Source organism: Schistocerca americana, chromosome 7, assembly GCF_021461395.2.
Source record: "Schistocerca americana isolate TAMUIC-IGC-003095 chromosome 7, iqSchAmer2.1, whole genome shotgun sequence".
Classification (NCBI taxonomy): Eukaryota; Metazoa; Arthropoda; class Insecta; order Orthoptera; family Acrididae; genus Schistocerca; species Schistocerca americana.
In genome coordinates this window covers 317851091-317869685 of record NC_060125.1, presented here as the reverse complement: position 1 = coordinate 317869685, position 18595 = coordinate 317851091, and the positions used below count along the sequence as shown (strand labels likewise).

Sequence of the window (18595 nt, the reverse complement as noted above, 5' to 3'; positions counted from 1 at the left end):
CATCCTTTTTAATCCGAGCCCTTTATTCTTGGTCTTCCACTCTCATTATTCCCTCTTAGCTATTGTACATGTTCTATGTTACCCGTCTCTTCTCATAGCTTACCCCTATTTTCATCAGAATTTGAATATCTTGCACCATGTGACATATCTGAACGCTTATCCTGGTTGGCAAGTGCTGTGAACGTTTCTTGATTCCTTCTATTATCAACCTCAGCGTCATAACTGCCTCTCTGTTGCCTTTACCACTCCTGCAGCCAAAGTAATCGTCATCTAACACATCCTCAATTTTCTTTTCCATTCTTCCGTACATTATTATTGTCAACGACTTGGCTGCATGACTGTTAAGCTAGTTGTGTGATAATTCTCGCACTTTTCGCCTCTTGTAGTCTTAGGAATTGTGTGGACGTTATTTTTCAGGAATTCTGGTGCTGTATCGCCGACTCATATATTCTACACACCAACGTGAGTGGTCGTTTTGTTACCACTTGCCCCAACGATTTTAGAAATTCTGATGGAATGTTATTTGTCCCATCCTCGCTTTTAATTTCACCGAAGGTTGCTTTGTGTTTCCTACATGCTGAGCTAGTCCATCCGACATTCATTTGTTTTTCCATGTCTTCACGTTTTTTATGAAGCCATTTCACCTTAGTTTCCCTGCACATAATATTTATTACATTCTTCACCGACACGTATTTCTGTATTCTTGAATTTCCCTGAACATTTTTGTACTTCCCTCTTTCATCGATCAGCTGGAGTATTTCTTTTATTACTCATCATTTCTTAGTAGTTACCCTATTTGCACCTATGTTTACCTTTCCAACTTCCACGATACCCCTTTTTATAAAAGGCTGTTCTCCTGTACTGCCTACTGAGCTATTCCTTATTGGAATATCTCTAAAGAAGTACTTCCGTATCTCACTTCTTTTATTATTGATTCTAATCTGTTAAAATTCAGCCTAGTCTTCATCGTTATTACACTGTGATCTGAGTCTATATCTGTTCCTAAGTAAACCTTACAATTGAGTATCTAATTCCAGAATCCATGTCTGACCGTGATGTCATCTAAGTGAAATCTTTCCTGTCTCTGGGCCTTTCCCACCTCCTCTTGTGATTCTTGAATAAACTATTCGTTGTTACTTCCTGAAATTTGTTACAAAACTTAGTTAGCTTTCACTTCCCTCATTACTAGTATCAAGCCTATATTCCTCCGTAACACAGTAAGTTAGCTCACTCATATCTCCTGTAAATTGAATTTTGCAGCAATATTAAGTTATCGAGCTACGTAAATCCCCATCATCGTCTACCTGCTTTTATAGAAAGTCTATGAGCCAATGGGGTGACTAGAATTTAAGTGTGTGTGGTCGTGATATCTGCTAATTCAAATGCTTCCTAGAATTAATGCTCTTGAAAATATAATGACCACCTGTGAGTTTAAGTTTTTAAGACTTGTATTCGCAATGAAAATTACGGAATATAGGTCTTATTACCTCATTAACTTAGAATATTGCATTCTCGTTTGCAACATTCACTTTGGAACAGGCCAGTAAAAACGGATTATACTTTGCAACTTCTTAACCCTGTACGAGCTTCAGAGTTAAAGTTGTCTGAATTTTTTTTTAAGTCACCATTGTCAGTTTCAAAGCTGGGCACCTTACATAATATAGCAGTCACCTTCTAGGAACAGCAAAACAGCAAAACAGCAAAAACTTTCAAATGTGTGTGAATTCCTAAGGGACCAAACTGCGGAAGTCATCGGTCCCTAGACCTACGCACTACTTATACTAAAGTAAACTATCTTACGCTAAGAACAACACACACACACCCATGCCCGTGGGAGGACTCGAACCTTCGGCGGGAGCGGCCGCGCAATCCGTGACATTCCGCCTCAAACCGCACGGCCACTCCGCGCGGCGCGGAACAGCAATTTACATGCCACTATTTCACTAGAATCTAAAGCAATGCACGAACACGTCGCGTAAATGATCGGCCAACATGTTAATGCGCAGTTCTGGAAGCTGAGACTGTTCCTCAGTGAGGTCACATCAGCCAGCACCAGTGCAAAACGATTACTGCCAAATGTTAGCATTTCTGCGGACCTCCGTAGTCCGAAGTCCTGCAGAAATAGTCACACAACAGTGTGTAGTACGGCCAACCGAAGTTACGATTGTAAACCCCCTACGTTTTTCCTCGCATACAGAGTGTTTGATTAGCAACAGTAAGCATTTTAGGAAGTATCAGTATATACAGCTTCGCGAAAGCATCCCATATAACAACTGTCCAATTTGATTGGTTGCAGAAATGCAGCTGGCCACAGACGTCAGTTTTTATTTCGCTTGTTGGTATTGCAGTAGCTATGGTTGTTTTTATCGATGATCATTTCTGTAGCGAAAACCATTTGCCTTTGTCTACTTCCACAAAGGCACGTACACCTCTTCGTAAATGTGTGAAATGGTAAGAAAGACGATCAGTCGACATGGCCTCTTACGGCACCGCATCGTCTTAGTGGAACTCATTATCTAGGATTTTCTGGAAACGAGATTCTACCGCTTGCGTAAAATGTTCCTGTGGCTACAAGGATGAGTAGGTGCATTCCAGCATGACGGAGCCCCCCTCCAGATTTTAGTGGCCAGAGCAGACATCATCTAACAATCTGACATTCTGCGGAAAATGGATCGACATAAACGATCACGCTTTTGCCCACTAAGTTCCCCGAATTTTATCCCTTTAAGATTGTTGAAAGGTACAGCATAAAAATGAAAAGTAATCGCTAGAGATGGATTGATTGAACAGATTGTCAGTACAGCTGGTCTCATAAAGGAAAGTACAGACGACCTCAGAATACTACACTGTATGAAGTGTTGTCTAGACAATTAGAAAGGGCATCGAAGGCACGGGTGACATTTATCAAAATAAACTTTGAACTTAATAGTAATAGTTGTACCAGTAGTGGCATTATTCGTCCCTAGGTGACTTTTAAAAGAGTACTGGATACATAGTATTACAATTTAAGAACTGCAAAACTAAATTGAGTTACATAACATGACATAAACAACGTAACACAATATAACAAAAAGAACATAACACCACTTAATGATTAGCTTATACTTAAAACCTTCTGTGAGTATTTGTTGGCATTACAACTTAACAGGTAGGCCTCCATAAGTAACGATAAATGGGTGCTTGATACTGGGCATGTTTTCTGCGAATTAATAAATAGTATCACCTCATACGGTATTTACTATTTCACCTGAAGCACCCTGAATTTTGAAGAACTGCACGTTCGCCATCAGCTGTTAAAATTTGTCAATTTTATCCTGTTTTGGGTCATAGTGACCATCTTCGCAGGAATAAGATGGCTTCTACGACAGAAACTGGCAGAAAATAAGAATAAACGTGTCTAGCTCACATCGAACATTCAGTTCTTCAAATTCTTGACAGCTGTAAAGATTCACCTCGTGAAACTTTTACCCTGTATTTTGATCTGCCATGCAGCTTACAGCAACCTAGGCAATCGGGGGACGAGGATGCTAAGAGATGAATGTCACGTGTCATTGGTATTTTTACTGACCCTGTGCATAATAGTTGTGTTGTTTCGATAACAAAGTAAACTTAATGATGGGTCTGGAGAGGTTTATTGTTCCCCAAAAGTATTCACAAATGGATTCCCTACAGTCTAGGCTACTCACTCACAATGTTGGGTTGAAGTTAACCATTACTATAATGTAAGCTCAATTTGATATGAATCGTAAGAAATGTAGCTCTAAAGAATTGTTGCTGACCACAGCCGGGTATTTTGTACAAGTTCGATTCCTTCGTTTTTCTTTACATCATGCTACTCTGGACATGACTTAATCCTCTCTCGGCTAACAGCAGATCCTAATGACTGTTTGGTCGCTCGCACGTTCTGCTGCCACAGGTGCCAGAAACGAGTAAAGGTATTATTCGACTACAGCTCATAGCGATCGATAACCGAGTTGAAAATTTGGGGCGGACGCATCCAGCCATTCCAATCAGTACGCTGCGGTTTCAGCAGTGTACTCCCACTTCTTCCCTGTAGTGCTTGTAAAGTTATTGGTAGGTAAGCACATGATTTTGGGACTACAGCATAGTAATGTTTGCAACTGCTAAATATCATTTCGGTAAACAGAAAAATCACATTTACTTATAACCTAACATGCATTCAATTTAAATTTCTTACAATGAATTGTCTGGAAGGCAGCAATAAGTACAATACTTAGTATCACATCCCAGCACCGCCTCTTGTGTCTGATGCGCGTCGTCGTAAAAACAGCCATTACTTACGAGTCGTACAGCAATTGTGATTACATAAACACACTGGGATTTTAAATGCTGGCCTTCACAAACTGTCACATCTATTGGTATGTAGTCACTACCTTACGTTACGTGCTTCACCTGGATTCACAAAAGGAAAAATAACTATTTTTGTTCCAAAATTTAATATTGTAAAATTATATCCTGATAAATGTCATTCACTGACATTTTTTGGTTGTTTCTGCCATCAAATGTTTCCGTGGTGGATGGCAGATTTATTTATGAAATTGATACCTATAGTCACAGCGTTTGTATCAGTAAACATGCAGCATCGTAGTTTTTCTCGTAGATACTGGATAGAGGAACGTCATACATGGGTGAAACAGCACATCGCTTAGCTGCGTGATTTATTCTCTGTCGAGCCCCGATTCAGCGTCGAATCCTGTGACGCGTAACTCTGGCAAGAAAGTAGAACGCTAAAAATCGAACCTCTTGAAGAAAATGCACGAGTGTAGCACACGTGGGCGGTTGATGTTATCAGAAATCAGAATCAGCAGAATTATGGACTTGCATGTCATCCGAGACTGTTTCTTATTGGCTACGTGTACAGTAGAATGATTTCATAGATACCTCTGCCCTGCAAGAATTCTCCACAGCCTCTGAAAACGGTAACCAGTCTTGAGTGCGTGAATACCGGTGAGTGAAACCTGACTTCCCCAAGCGCCCAAGGATAGCATTTAGTGGTTAAATCAGCTCAGGATAATTTTTTATTTCAACACTCAAAGCTAGTCAAAATTTAAATTCCTATCCACTGTCAATCTCGTTAGAGTCGATTTTTCAATTTGACTAAGAAATCGGTTACGCTAGAAATGTCCGTAGTACCATAATTTGTTAATGTGAAAGCGAAGGTACGGAAATACGTAGGCTACAACTTGGATGATGCAATGTTTTAATAGCGAGAACTGAAAGTTACACATATTTTAATACATCAGTAAATGATGACACACCAAGCAAATCACATTTTTTTGCGGTACGTACTCGGTGTTTCTTCTCCAAAGTCGCTACAAATGTACTTCGTATAATAAGTGACCAGCTCTCTCTCAAGAACGGCAGGTGTGTGCTGCTAGGTTACCACTATCTCAAAAATTCTTACGACCATTTCCTCCTCGCTGACTGACTGCCGTTTAAAGGCCAAACTACCAAAATGATACATTTCCCACATGTGACTACTTGAGTAGTTTTACTTGATTCGACATCCTCTTACCATGCCTGGCCGTATTATCGGATTTCGTTTTCTGCACATAGTATAAAAAAGTGTCGTTCTCGAAGACTGATCGACAATAAGTATGGCAATTACTGCATCGTTTTATGAGGCTGATGATAGGGAACATGGTTATTATTCATAAGTAAGCTATTTTGCACCAATAAGGAAGAGATGTGAGATTCGGGACAGGTCTCAAGAAGTTCAACGAACTGGAAAATGGCGGCGAAAGTAAAACTCTTACCGAAGGTAATCGTATTTGTCTTTGGCAGGCGAGCGTGGGCCAGACGACGATCATCGTGGCTCACCGGCTGTCAACGATCCGCAACGCAGACAAGATAGTTGTGATCCACGATGGCCGGGTGGTGGAGCAAGGCTCTCACGATGTGCTGATGGAGCATCGTGGCCACTATTTCGACCTCGTCACCACTCAGATTTCGGGCTCCGAGGATCCTACTTCTCCAGGCGAAGAAGGAGGTGAGTTCTAAACACTCCTTCTTGCTCATCTTCAGGATATGCTCTCGTCATGTCAGCGACACCCCCCCCCCCCCCCATGAACCATGGACCTTGCCGTTGGTGGGGAGGCTTGCGTGCCTCAGCGATACAGTTAGTAGTACCGTAGGTGCAACCACAACGGAGACGTATCTGTTGTGAGGCCTGACAAACGTGTGGTTCCTGAAGAGGGGCTGCAGCCTTTTCAGTAGTTGCAGGGGCAACAGTCTGGATGATTGACTGATCTGGCCTTGTAACACTAACAAAAATGGCCTTGCTGTGCTGGTACTGCGAACGGCTGAAAGCAAGGGGTAACTACGGCCGTAATTTTTCCTGAGGGCATGGAAACCCAGTTCTAAGCAAAGAAGGGAAAGCAGAAAGGAGGAAGGAGTATATAGAGGGTCTATACAAGGGCGATGTACTTGAGGACAATATTATGGAAATGGAAGAGGATGTAGATGCAGATGAAATGGGAGATACGATACTGCGTGAAGAGTTTGACAGAGCACTGAAGACCTGAGTCGAAACAAGGCCCCCGGAGTAGACAACATTCCATTAAAACTACTGACGGCCTTGTGAGAGCCAGTCCTGACAAAACTCTACCATCTGGTGAGCAAGATATATGAAACAGGCGAAATACCCTCAGATTTCAAGAAGAATATAATAATTCCAATCCCAAAGAAAGCAGGTGTGGCCAGATGTGAAAATTACCGAACTATCAGTTTAATGAGTCACAGCTGCAAAATACTAACGCGAATTCTTTACAGATGAATGGAAAAACTAGTAGAAGCCGATTTTGGGGGAAGATCAGTTTGGATTTCGTAGAAATGTTGGAACACGTGAGGGAATACTGACCCTACGACTTATCTTAGAAGCTAGATTAAGCAAGGGCAAACCTACGTATCTAGCATTTGTAGACTTAGAGAAAGCTTTTGGCAATGTTGACAGGAACACTCTCTTTCAAATTCTGAAGGTGGCAGGGGTAAAATACAGGGAGCGAAAGGCTATTTACAATTTGTACAGAAACCAGATGGCAGTTATAAGGGTCGAGGGGCATGAAAAGGAAGCAGTGGTTGGGAAGGCAGTGAGACAGATGTTATTGCATCTGTGAAGCAAGCAGTGAAGGAAACAAAAGAAAAATTCGGAGTAGGTATTAAAATCCATGGAAAAGAAATAAATACTTTGAGGTTCGCCGATGACATTGTACTTCTGTCAGAGACAGCAAATGACTTGGAAGAACAGTTGAACGGAATGGATACTGTCCTGAAATGAGGATATAAGATGAACATCAACAAAAGCAAAACGAGGATAATGGAATGTAGTCGAATAAAGCCGGGTGATGCTGAGGGTCCTAGATTAGGAAATGAGACACTTAAAGTAGTAAATGAGTTTTGATATTTTAGGAGCAAAATAACTGATGATGGTCGAAGTAGAGAGGTTATAAAATGTAGACTGGCAATGGCAAGGAAAGCGTTTCTGATGAAGAGAAATTTGTTAACATCGAGTATAGATTTAAGTGTCAGGAAGTCAATTTTGAAAGTATTTGTATGGCGTGTAGCCATGGTTGGAAGTGAAACATGGACGATAAATAGTTTGGACAAGAATAGAATAGAAGCTTTTAAAATGTGGTGTTACAGAAGAACGCTGAAGATTAGATGGGTAGATCACATAACTAACGAGGAAGTATTGAATAGGATTTGGGAGAAGTTTGTGGCACAACTTGACTAGAAGATGGGATCGGTTGGTAGGACATGTTCTGAGGCATGAAGGGATCACCAATTTAGTATTTGAGGGCAGCGTGGAGGGTAAAAATCGTAGAGGGAGACCAAGAGAGGAAAACACTAAGCAGATTCGGAAGGATGTAGGTTGCGGTAGGTACTGGGAGATGAAGAAGCTTGCACGGGATAGAGTAACATGGAGAGCTGCATCAAACCAGTCTCAGGACTGAAGACCACAACAACAACATGTCACTGATCCGTCTATAGCTATTTCGTACTCGGCGGGATATTAAACCCCAACCACGCAAAGCCATAAACCTCATTCCGATTGACGATGTCTCACCTCTCACGTTACCGGCCTGTGAGGTCCTTATTTACTTTAAGCGACCCGAGAGGCGTGTTATTGTATGGCGATCGAAAGCAGATAATTACTCGATCGCCTTATGGTCTCGGATTTTCGTTAGATATACACAGACATTAGTGAAAACTGAACGTCCCGATTGCATCCTAACTCGGAGGAACAATGGGTAACAAGCTATCACACATTTACTATCATACATTTTCCTGTTGCTTATTCATCTTGACTGTATACTTTTAGATACTATGGTATATCTGATGGAAGCTTGGTTGACAGGCATGCTTACATTCCATAAATATTCAATCGTCAACCCCACAAATTGCGATGCTAGCTAAGTCTTAAAAGTTACAGTGCTGACTATTATTTACAAGTAAGTTATATTTGGACAAACGCAGATTAAAACTGATACAAGCATAACTGAGATGTATTGTAAACATCATTTCCTTCTTCGGTCACTACCATACCCAAGGGGTCAAATGTTAGCTGCAATGCTATCCATCACCCCAATATTCGTTTCATTCATTTCTATGTGTATATACACTCAAGCGTCAAAGAAACTGGTATAGGCATGAGTATTCAAATACAGAGATATGTAAACAGGCAGAATACGGCACTGCGGTCGGCAGCGACTACCCTATGTAAGTATGAGGACACCTGGCTGAAAATGGCTTACAAGTTCGTCACGCCCTCCATTGGTGATGGTGGAATTCAAAATGATGGTCGCCCACCCGTAGTGTTGATAACAGCTTCCACTTTCGCAGGCTTACGTTCAATCAGGAACTGCAAGATTTCTTGAGGAATAGCAGCCGATTCTCGACGGAGTGCTGCACTGAGAAGAGATATTGATGTCGGTCGGTGAGGCCGAGCAAGCAGTCGGCGTTCCAAAAATTCCCGAAGGGATTCCATAAGATTCAGGTCAGGACTCTGTACAGACCAGTCCATTAGAGGGATGTTATTGTCGTGTAACCATTCCGCCACAGGCCGTACGTCATGAACAGGCGAACGAACGTGCTGAAAGATGCAATCGCCATTACCAAACTGCTCATCAACAGTGGGATGCAAGAAGGTGCTTAAAACATCACTGTAGGCGTCTGCTGTGATAGTGCCACGCAAAACAACAAGGAGTGCAAGCCCCCTCCTTGAAAAACACGACCACTCCAAAAGACCACCGCATCCGAATTTTACTTTTGGAACTACACACGCTGGAAAATGTTCACCGAGAATTCGCCATACTCACACACTTTCGTTGGATCACCACATTGTGTACCGTGGTTCGTCACTCCACAGCACATTTTTTCAGTCGTCCAATGTTTACGCTCCTTAAACTAAGCAAGGCGTCAGTTGGCATTTACCGGCGAGATGTGTGACTTATGACTAGCCGCTGGACCATGAAATCCAAGTTTTCTCACCTCCCGCCTAACTGTCATAGTTAGCAGTTTGGAATTCCCGTGTGATGGTCTGGAGAGATGTTTGCGTATTACACATTACAACTCTCCTTAAATGTCGGCGGTCCCTGTTAGTCAGCAGACGAGGTCGACCTGTACGCTTTTGTGCGATACGTGTCCCTTCACGTTTCCACTTCATTATCGCATCGGAAACATTGGATCTAGGGATGTTTAGGAGTGTGGAAATCTCGCGTACAGACGTATCACATAAGTGACACCCAAGCACCTGAACAGGTTCGAAGTCCGTGAGTTCCGCGGAGCGCCCTATTCTGCTCTCTCACGATGTCTAATGACTACTGAGGTCGCTGATATGGAGTACCTGGCAGTAGGTGGCAGCACAGTGCACCTAATATGAGAAACATATGTTTTTGGGGGTGTTCGGATACTTTTGATCACATAGTGTATATAAGACAACAAGTGTCTGATGTAGTTGGTAGATCGGTTACTGTTGCTACAATGGCAGGTTGTCAGGATTTAAGTCAGTTACAACGCCAAGATATAGTCGGCGCACGAGCGATGGGACAGCTTCTCCGAGTTAGCTACGGAATCGGGGATTTTTCCGTACGACCATTTCGCGAGTGTACCGCAAATACCAATAATCGGGTAAAACATGAAATCCCAGACATACCTGCGGCCGGAAGAAGGATCCTGCAAAAACGAGACCACCAACGACTGAAGATAATCGTTCAACGTGACAGAAGTCCAACCCTTTCACAAATTGCTGCAGATTTCAGTGCTGGGCCATCAGTAAATCAGCGTGCGAAATATCATCGATATGGGCTACCGGAGCGAAGGCACACTCTTGATCACTTGATGACTGCACGACGGAAAGCTTCACGCCTCGGCTGTGCCCGTCAGCACCTAAATGGGACTGTTGATGACTGGAAACATGTTGCCTGGTCGGACGAGTGTCGTGTCAAATTGTGTCGAGCGGATGGACGTGTACGGGTATGGAGACAACCTCATGAATCCATGGACCCTGCTTGCCAGCAAGGGATTGTTCAAACTGATGGAGGCTCAGCATTGGTGTGCGGCGTGTGCAGTTGGAGTGATACGGGACCCCTGATACGTCTAGATACGACTCTGACAAGTGACACGTACGTAAGCATCCTGTCTGATCACCTGCATCCATTCATGTCCATTGTGCATTCCGACGGACTTGGGCAATTCGAGCAGGACAATGCGACATCCCACACTTACGAAATTGCTACCGAGTGGCTCCATGGACAAAAAAATGGCTCTGAGCACTATGGGACTCAACTGCTGTGGTCATAAGTCCCCTAGAACTTAGAACTACTTAAACCTAACTAACCTAAGGACAGCACACAACACCCAGCCATCACGAGGCAGAGAAAATCCCTGACCCCGCCGGGAATCGAACCCGGGAACCCGGGCGTGGGAAGCGAGAACGCTACCGCACGACCACGAGATGCGGGCTCCAGGGACACTTTATGAGTTTAAACACGTCCGCTGGCCACCAAAGCCATATATTAGATGTATTGCAACGTGCTGTTCGGAAGAGATCTCCACCCCCTCGTACTCTTACGGATTTATCGACAGCCCTAGAGCATTCATTGTGTCCGTTCCCTCTAGAACAACTGCAGACATTAGTCGAGTCCATGACACGTCCTGTTGCGGCACTTCTGGGTGCTTGCGTGGGCCCTACACGATATTAGGCAGTTATATCAGTTTCTTTGGCCCTTCAGTGTATCTGTATCTACATACTTATTCCTTAGGCTACGAGACGGTGCACTGTGGAAGATACCTTCTATTACAGCCAGACATTCCCTTTCCTGTTTCACTTGCAAACTCAGCGTGGGAAAATAACTATCTGTATGTCCCCGTACAAACAGTCATGTCATATAATCTTGTCTTTGTGATTCTTTGGCAGAATGTACGTTGAGCAGGTGGCTGGTCCTCCAGGCTGTTACCAGTGGTCTTTCTCTAAACTTTTCTGGCAATGTTTCGGAAAAAAGCACTATCTTCCTCTGAATTGCTTGTGTGACTTTCCTTAATCCCAACTGGTGGGGATCCCAAACGCTGAAGCAGTAGTGAGAGTGTTGTACCTCGGAACACAAATAAAATTTCGCATCTGGCTGGCCCATAATAGAACTTCAATATATTCTCTTTTTCCACGTACGCTGTAGTCCTTACCTGAAATTATAAAAATTACTCCAAGGATTTAATATTTTTTCCAATGTAAAAGTATTTTCCAAAGTACAACATGGTCCTGCCCCCATGCGGTCATCTTTAGGTATGTGGCCATTCGCCTCCCTTGTAGTGCCCTTAACCACCTCGCTCCATTGCATGTAGGTCTGCAACGGTTGCTCTAGGTATCTAATCGATGTGACTGTGTTACGCAGCGTACACGAACATTAGAGTATTGTTTTTCCTGCTTATATGCATTAACCCCTACCCACTATAATCTCACTTTTAAAGCTGCAGAAGACGTATGTTTTTCCAAGTAGCACATATATACACTGACGAGCCAAAACATCTTGAGCTCCTGCTTAATAAATTGTTGTGTTATCTTTGGAACGCAATACAACATCATTTCTGCGTATCACAGTTGCGACAGTTTGTTCTCAGGTGTGTCGAGGTACATGGCACCAGATGTCTCCCAACAGTATAACGCTGTTCCCACCGGTCTGCGCTCGTGGCGCGATGCACGTTTCGACCCGTCGTTCGCCAGTATGACGACGTTTGCGGAGACGTCCATTGACCTCGTGTAGCAAAAACGTGATTCATCCGACGAACAGATACGTCTCCACTGATCTAATGTCTAGTCTCGATGATCCCGTGACCATTGCAACCGTAACTGACGATGCCATTGTATCAGCATATGAACACGTAGAAGTCGTCAGCGGCAGAGCCCCATGTTCAACACTGTACGATGGACGGTGTCCTCCGAAACATTTATGCGTGGACCAGCATTATACTCTTTCGCCAGAGGTGGTATAGATCGTCATCTATCCGACTTCACACAGCAGACAACCCACCAAACCCCACGTCCTGTGAAAACTGGTGAATGTCCAGTCATTTATGGCCTTTCAAATAACTTCCGGGAATTCAGAATGGTAACTCTTTCAGCGACCGCCGATATTTCGGCGGGAGAACACCCCGCCATTTTCAAGGCGAACTCCAACGGACAGGCGGCGTAGTTGCAAATTTAGTAACTCGGTTCTCGGACTGAAGCAGGAAAGATAACACACACACTGAACACTAGTGCCACCAAGGATGACCAAAGTCAGTGCTATCGATAGTGAGATTATTAATTTGCAGGTGAGGTAGATTTACTCTGTCCCTCTGTTTTTTGAAAACAGAGTTTAAACAGAAACCTCCATCCCTGTTAACGCGGTTGTTCCTAATTTAATCTCAACTGCCTCCCTAATAACACTGTGCCAATAGCTGGACGTGCATGCCAATATCTCGGTGTTATTATATAACATGGGGTGACCAGTATCCAAGCAATGTTCGGCAATAGCAGATCTACTTGGCTGCTGTAATCGAGTGTACCGTTTATGCTCAGTACATTGGTCCTCCACGGTCCTGATAGTTTGACCAATATATGCCATGACGCAGCTACAAGGAATACGATATACACCCGCATTACGCAGTCCAAGATCATCCTTAACGGAACTCGAAAGTGCTCTAATTTTAGATGGAGGTCGGAAAACACATTTCACATCGTATTTCCGTAAAATACGACCGATCTTGTTGGACGTGTTTCCTATGTAAGGCAGAGAGGCAGTAGACTTAGGTGTTGGCTCAGAATTATCATCAATCACCCGATGTACAGTTGGTCGTTAGCGCAACGCACGTTCTATCTGTCTATCACTATAACCATTTTGACGAAATGTAACTTCAAGATGGGACAGCTCAGCTGGCAAAGTCTCAGCGTCAGAAACGACATGTTCCCTGTGTACCAATGTACGAAGTGCCCCTTCACGCTGAGCCGGATGGTGACAGCTATTAGCCTGTAAGTACAAGTCGGTGTGAGTATGTTTCTTGTAGACTGCATGTCCCAATGATCCATCATCCTTCCTCCTAACCAACACGTCGAGAAAGGGAAGGCAATCATCCTCTTCCTCTATCGCAAAATGAAAGTTCGGGTGGATCGAGTTCATATGTTCTAGAAAGACATTCAAATTCTCCCTACCATGAGGCCAAACAACGAAGGTATCGTCAACGTATGTAAAGAAACAGGCGGGTTTCAAAGACGCCGACTCCAGTGCACGTTCCTCGAAGTCTTCCATAAACAAATTTGCGATCACAGGAGACAACGGACTACCCATCGCAACTCCATCTGTCTCCTCGTAATATTCGTCATTAAATTATAAGTAAGTGGATGTCAACACATGCTGATAAAGATTAGTTAATTCAGCACCAAAGTGCCCCTAGTGTTCAGTGTGTGTGTTATCTTTCCTGCTTCAGTCCGAGAAACGAGGTTTCAAATTTGCATGTAAACCGCCTGTCCGTTGCAGTTTGCCTTGAAAATGGCGGGGTGTTGTCCCGCCGAAATATCGGCGGTCGCTGAAAGTGTTACCCGGCTGAATTCCCGGTAGTTATTTGAAAGTTATATACGCCAGGGGAAACTCAGGTCTCACATTTATGGCCTAGTCGGAGTTTCACTGTTGTTCTGCCATGACAGTTGCACGTGATCATTTGACACACTTCGCCGTTTTCGAGATACCAGTTCATAGGCCCACATTGTAGCTACAATCATTACCCATTCGTCTCTGCTCCGCTCACATAGTTTCACTATCGCGTCACGTTCCCGCAACGCCACCAGGCGATATCCGACCGCGCGGTGGGCAGTGGTCATTATTTTTTGGCTTATCAGTGTATACAATGTGGAACTGTACAGCGGCGGGAAACGGGAATGTCATGGGGGAGGAGGGGGGGGGGGGGAGGCAGGGTGGAGATTCCACGTAACATCGTAGATTCCTGTGCTAGTCTCCGTCGTCGCGTTTGTTGGAAGTGGCTGTGGTGGGTGAATGCTTTCGCGAGAAATTCTACGTTCTCGAAGTATGGGAGGCCCAGGTACGATGTTATAGGAAAGTTCATTGGACCTTTTACGTTATATGCGTAAAGTAAGTTGACCCTCCGTATTGGTGGGATGTTCTAAGCCGATACACGCTCAGCTATTTCTGGCCTTGACGTTAGAAAAATGTTAAACTACCACTCATAGAGAATGTTTGCACTTGGTTGGGGGCATGAAAGTAGACCTAGCGGAACCTAACTGAAACATGCGTTTGCAGGCAAGGAACACATGAAGGCTGAGCGGATGATCAGCGTACGCAGCAATGCCTCGTCAGCCATCGACGACGACGAAGAACTGACGGAGGGCCAGCGGCTCATGGCGGAGCACTACCAGGAGGGCACCGTCAAGGCGGCCAGCATCCTCAAGATCCTGCGCGTCAACCGGCCAGAGTGGCTGCTGCTCGTCATCGCGACGGTCGCCTCCGTCGTCAGCGGCTTCGCCATGCCGCTCTTCTCCGTGCTTTTCGGTGATCTCATTGGGGTGAGTCATTCTCTTCCTTTGGATCCCTCGTAACACTACAGTTTGTCCTAAAACATCTAAATTGGGCTGTGTACATACGAATAACAAGTTTTGTCGACCTAGCGCCCTTCCGATAATGTTTACTTTTTCCCAGGTGCTGACCAGACTTTGAGTCCTTAGAAGCAACTGTAGCCAATAAAAAAACCTTCGTGTCGATGACGACTTCCTCGTCACATTAAAATGCGCTGAGCAGCTATTCTGCGAGCTGGGAGCAAAATAAACTGTTGCGAACCAGCCTGGTAAATAACATGAGCTGTTTTCATTGCTTAAAAACACGTTCAAATTCACCCTACGGAAGTTTACCGTCATCGATGGCGAAAGGTAACCATAAACGGCAAACTTTGTCGCTTTTATCTCGTCAAAGATTTTGCCATGAGAAAGTAAAAACAGACTAACTGAAGAGCACTGAACCTCTTACATCTTGACGAAAGTGGCGTATCAAAATTTACTGAAATGGCTGGAAAATCCAAAGTAAACTGTGAACCACTGACTTTTGTGATTTAGCTTCGTATAACAGAACTTCGTTTTGAACATACCTCGTATATTTGCAGATCAAGGTTTTTCGCACTATTTTAACGTTTTTTGATGCTAACACCATAGATGTGTCACTTGTGGGTGTAAAGCGAATGAAATTATTCATGTGAGGACAGCTATGTGTACTAACTATGGATTTGTTGGATGGAGAATGGTGATGTATATGATATTTTCCTAAAGTAGGGTAAATGGGGATATGTTAGTTTCAGACTCACCAAGTGCAGATTTGCAAAGCTTCAACAACTGTTTATTGTGGTTTCCACTTCGCAATCGATCGGAACTTTGTTTTTCCACAACTCTCGCATAATTACAGATGACGATTTTTCGTATAAGTTTAACGTTATGTGATGTTGATGCCATAGATGTGACACGGGCCGGTGGAAAGCGAATGAGATTATTTATATGGGGACAGCAACGTGTATTAACTATATATTTGTTGGATGGAGAATGATGCTGTGGATAATACTTTCTCGAACCAGGGAATAATGCGGATTTGTTAGTCTCGGAAAAGGAATCCATTGTAAGCTTCCTGAACTGGAGGGAATTGAGCGGAATAAAAGAGAAGCACTGATGTGTAGAAGGAAGGAGGGTTATGTTAAATATGAATGGGTGGGTAGAGATATCAGAAGGTGTGTCCTTGCCAGGTACTGCGAGTCGGTTATTGTTTCTTAGGGAGAAGATGTGAGACGTATGCAGGTAAAACATTGGGAGTATGTTTCCTTATAGTCGTGGGAGACTTGCAGGATTGTAAGTTAAATGATAAAACGAGTATCATTATATAGTTTCTGAAGTGTATTTCGTGATAACCTCAGTTCACACTATTCTTGAATAATCTTGATACGGTTCTTGTACTAGTGTGCCAGATGGTTTGTGAGATATAGTTTATCCCTCCACAATAGTTACAGAAACAATATTATATATTCCTACGATGATATACAAGGGCACATGACACGTGTAAAGCCAATTGAGATAGCTGAATAACTCTGTAGACGAAAGTTAATGAAAAAAAGTACAAAGTTGCTGTCTGAACTAGTGTTGCAGAAGAAAACTGACAGAGAACACAGACGAAAGAAGAAATGATAACGGCAAGTGAAGACGAATTAAAAATCAAGTATGACAATGATAACAGGTGGTCGTACAGGAGATGTATAGAAGAAACAAATTCAGTATGACTGTTTTCCAATACCATCTTCTTCTTTCACTTAATTGACTGCCGTTTGCAAGATTGTCATATGTATGCCATAAAGGGAATCAGACTTTTTGATCAAACTGTATGTTCTATCTTTGTGAAAAAATCGGACAGTGTAAGCCGTGGGGGACAATAATGGCTATATATTTTCACTTTAGGTACCATTTTCACAAGATATTCGTGGTTTATTTGGAATTTCATACATATTTAGTTGCTGTTCCAATAACTATATTCGTCAATTATTTGCTGGTACAACATCTTCATGACTAGTCCCTCCATAAAAAATTTTCTTCATCATTTATTGCCGTATTTGATGAGGAAGCAATATTTTTATTATTTTTTGAAGAGTATTCATTAATAAAATTTGATAGTGAACAGAAGGCCATTTACGGAGGTGATGATACAAAGAGTACATCCAATGATGCAATGTGTCTTTTTCTGGTAGTATTAATAACATTATAACATTTTTCATCGGTTATTTTGTGTTGAATACATAGAACTCCATGGAAAACTGAAACTTGTTTTAAGATACCTGCTGCTTAACGGATCTAAATTTCGTGTGCAGACAGAGCCCTTTATTTATTTTGTACTGTAATATGTTTTCTAATTTTCGTTCTCTGTAATGTTTACTTATTTTCAGAGACTGACACAAATTAATAGCTCTTTGCTCTTTTGTAAACTGCTTTTTCTCTTCTCTGAGGTTTACAACTGGCTCTGAAAATCAGTTAAGTAGTAAAAATGTTGTTCGCAGACTCTTGGACAAGACGACCCTGACAAGATTCGCGCGGATACAGACTACTTCTCGCTGCTCTTCGTCATCGTCGGCGTCGTCATGGGCTTCATGACGTTCATCCAGGTCTGCAATGTGGAGGAAATAGCTATATAAATTGTAACATTACCTTTGTTAATCACTACTGAAGTTTAAGTGATAGCCACCTCCATGGCAGATAGTTTAGTCTGCAATTTTTTCATTCAACAAAGTAGCCACATTTTCCTCTCCTTTAGACGTACCTGTACGGAATCGCCGGCGAGAAACTGACGATGCGCTTCCGAGGCCTGATGTTCTCTGCGATGCTGCGCCAGGAGGTGGCCTACTTCGATGACAAAAACAACAGTACAGGGGCGCTGTGCGCACGCCTCTCTGGAGATGCTGCCAACATACAGGGGGTGAGTAGTGACTATCCTGCCAACATGCAGGGGGTTCAGCTGAGACCACTCTGCCAACATACAGGGGGGGGAGGGGAGGGAGGGGGGGAAGCACAGACCAATCTGTCAGTTTACAGGGTGTGAGCAGAGACCGCACTGACAACATACCTGGGAGGGAGCTAAGGTCACGCTATTGAGCCGGGAGCAAAGCTAAGTATTTTTTCCGTGGACGCGTGGGTGAAGCTTGTTAGACGGTAGTGAGACGAAATTCTGAGCTGTCCTTTAGGAGAAAACAGGGCAGTTCAAAGCCGCAGAGAAAAGCATACACAAAGGAACGAATTTAGCTAACAAACTAATATGACTGAAGACTGGATGTTGTTGTTGTTGTTGTTGTGATCTTCAGTCCTGAGACTGGTTTGATGCAGCTCTCCATGCTACTCCAGCCTTGAATAATAGTAGATCTGACATTCCACGCTTCGGCACATAGAACGCCAGTTTTCTTTCTTCTGATAACGACGTCCTCCTGAGTAATCCCCGCCCGGAGATCCAAATGGGGGACTATTTTACCACCGTTATATTTTACCCAAGAGGACGTCATCATAATTTAACCACACAGT

At 43.3% G+C, this 18595-nt stretch overlaps 1 protein-coding gene across 2 annotated transcripts in view; it reads left to right on the top strand.

The window, feature by feature from the left end:
- LOC124622572 (ATP-dependent translocase ABCB1-like) overlaps positions 1-18595 on the top strand; it is a 163805-nt gene that overhangs the window by 96666 nt on the left and 48544 nt on the right. For both annotated transcript variants that reach the window (XM_047148320.1, XM_047148319.1), the window contains 4 exons: positions 5806-6010; positions 14808-15070; positions 17584-17688; positions 17838-17999. In XM_047148320.1, the coding sequence (XP_047004276.1) occupies positions 5806-6010; positions 14808-15070; positions 17584-17688; positions 17838-17999 (735 nt within the window). The remainder of the gene's footprint in view (positions 1-5805; positions 6011-14807; positions 15071-17583; positions 17689-17837; positions 18000-18595) is intronic.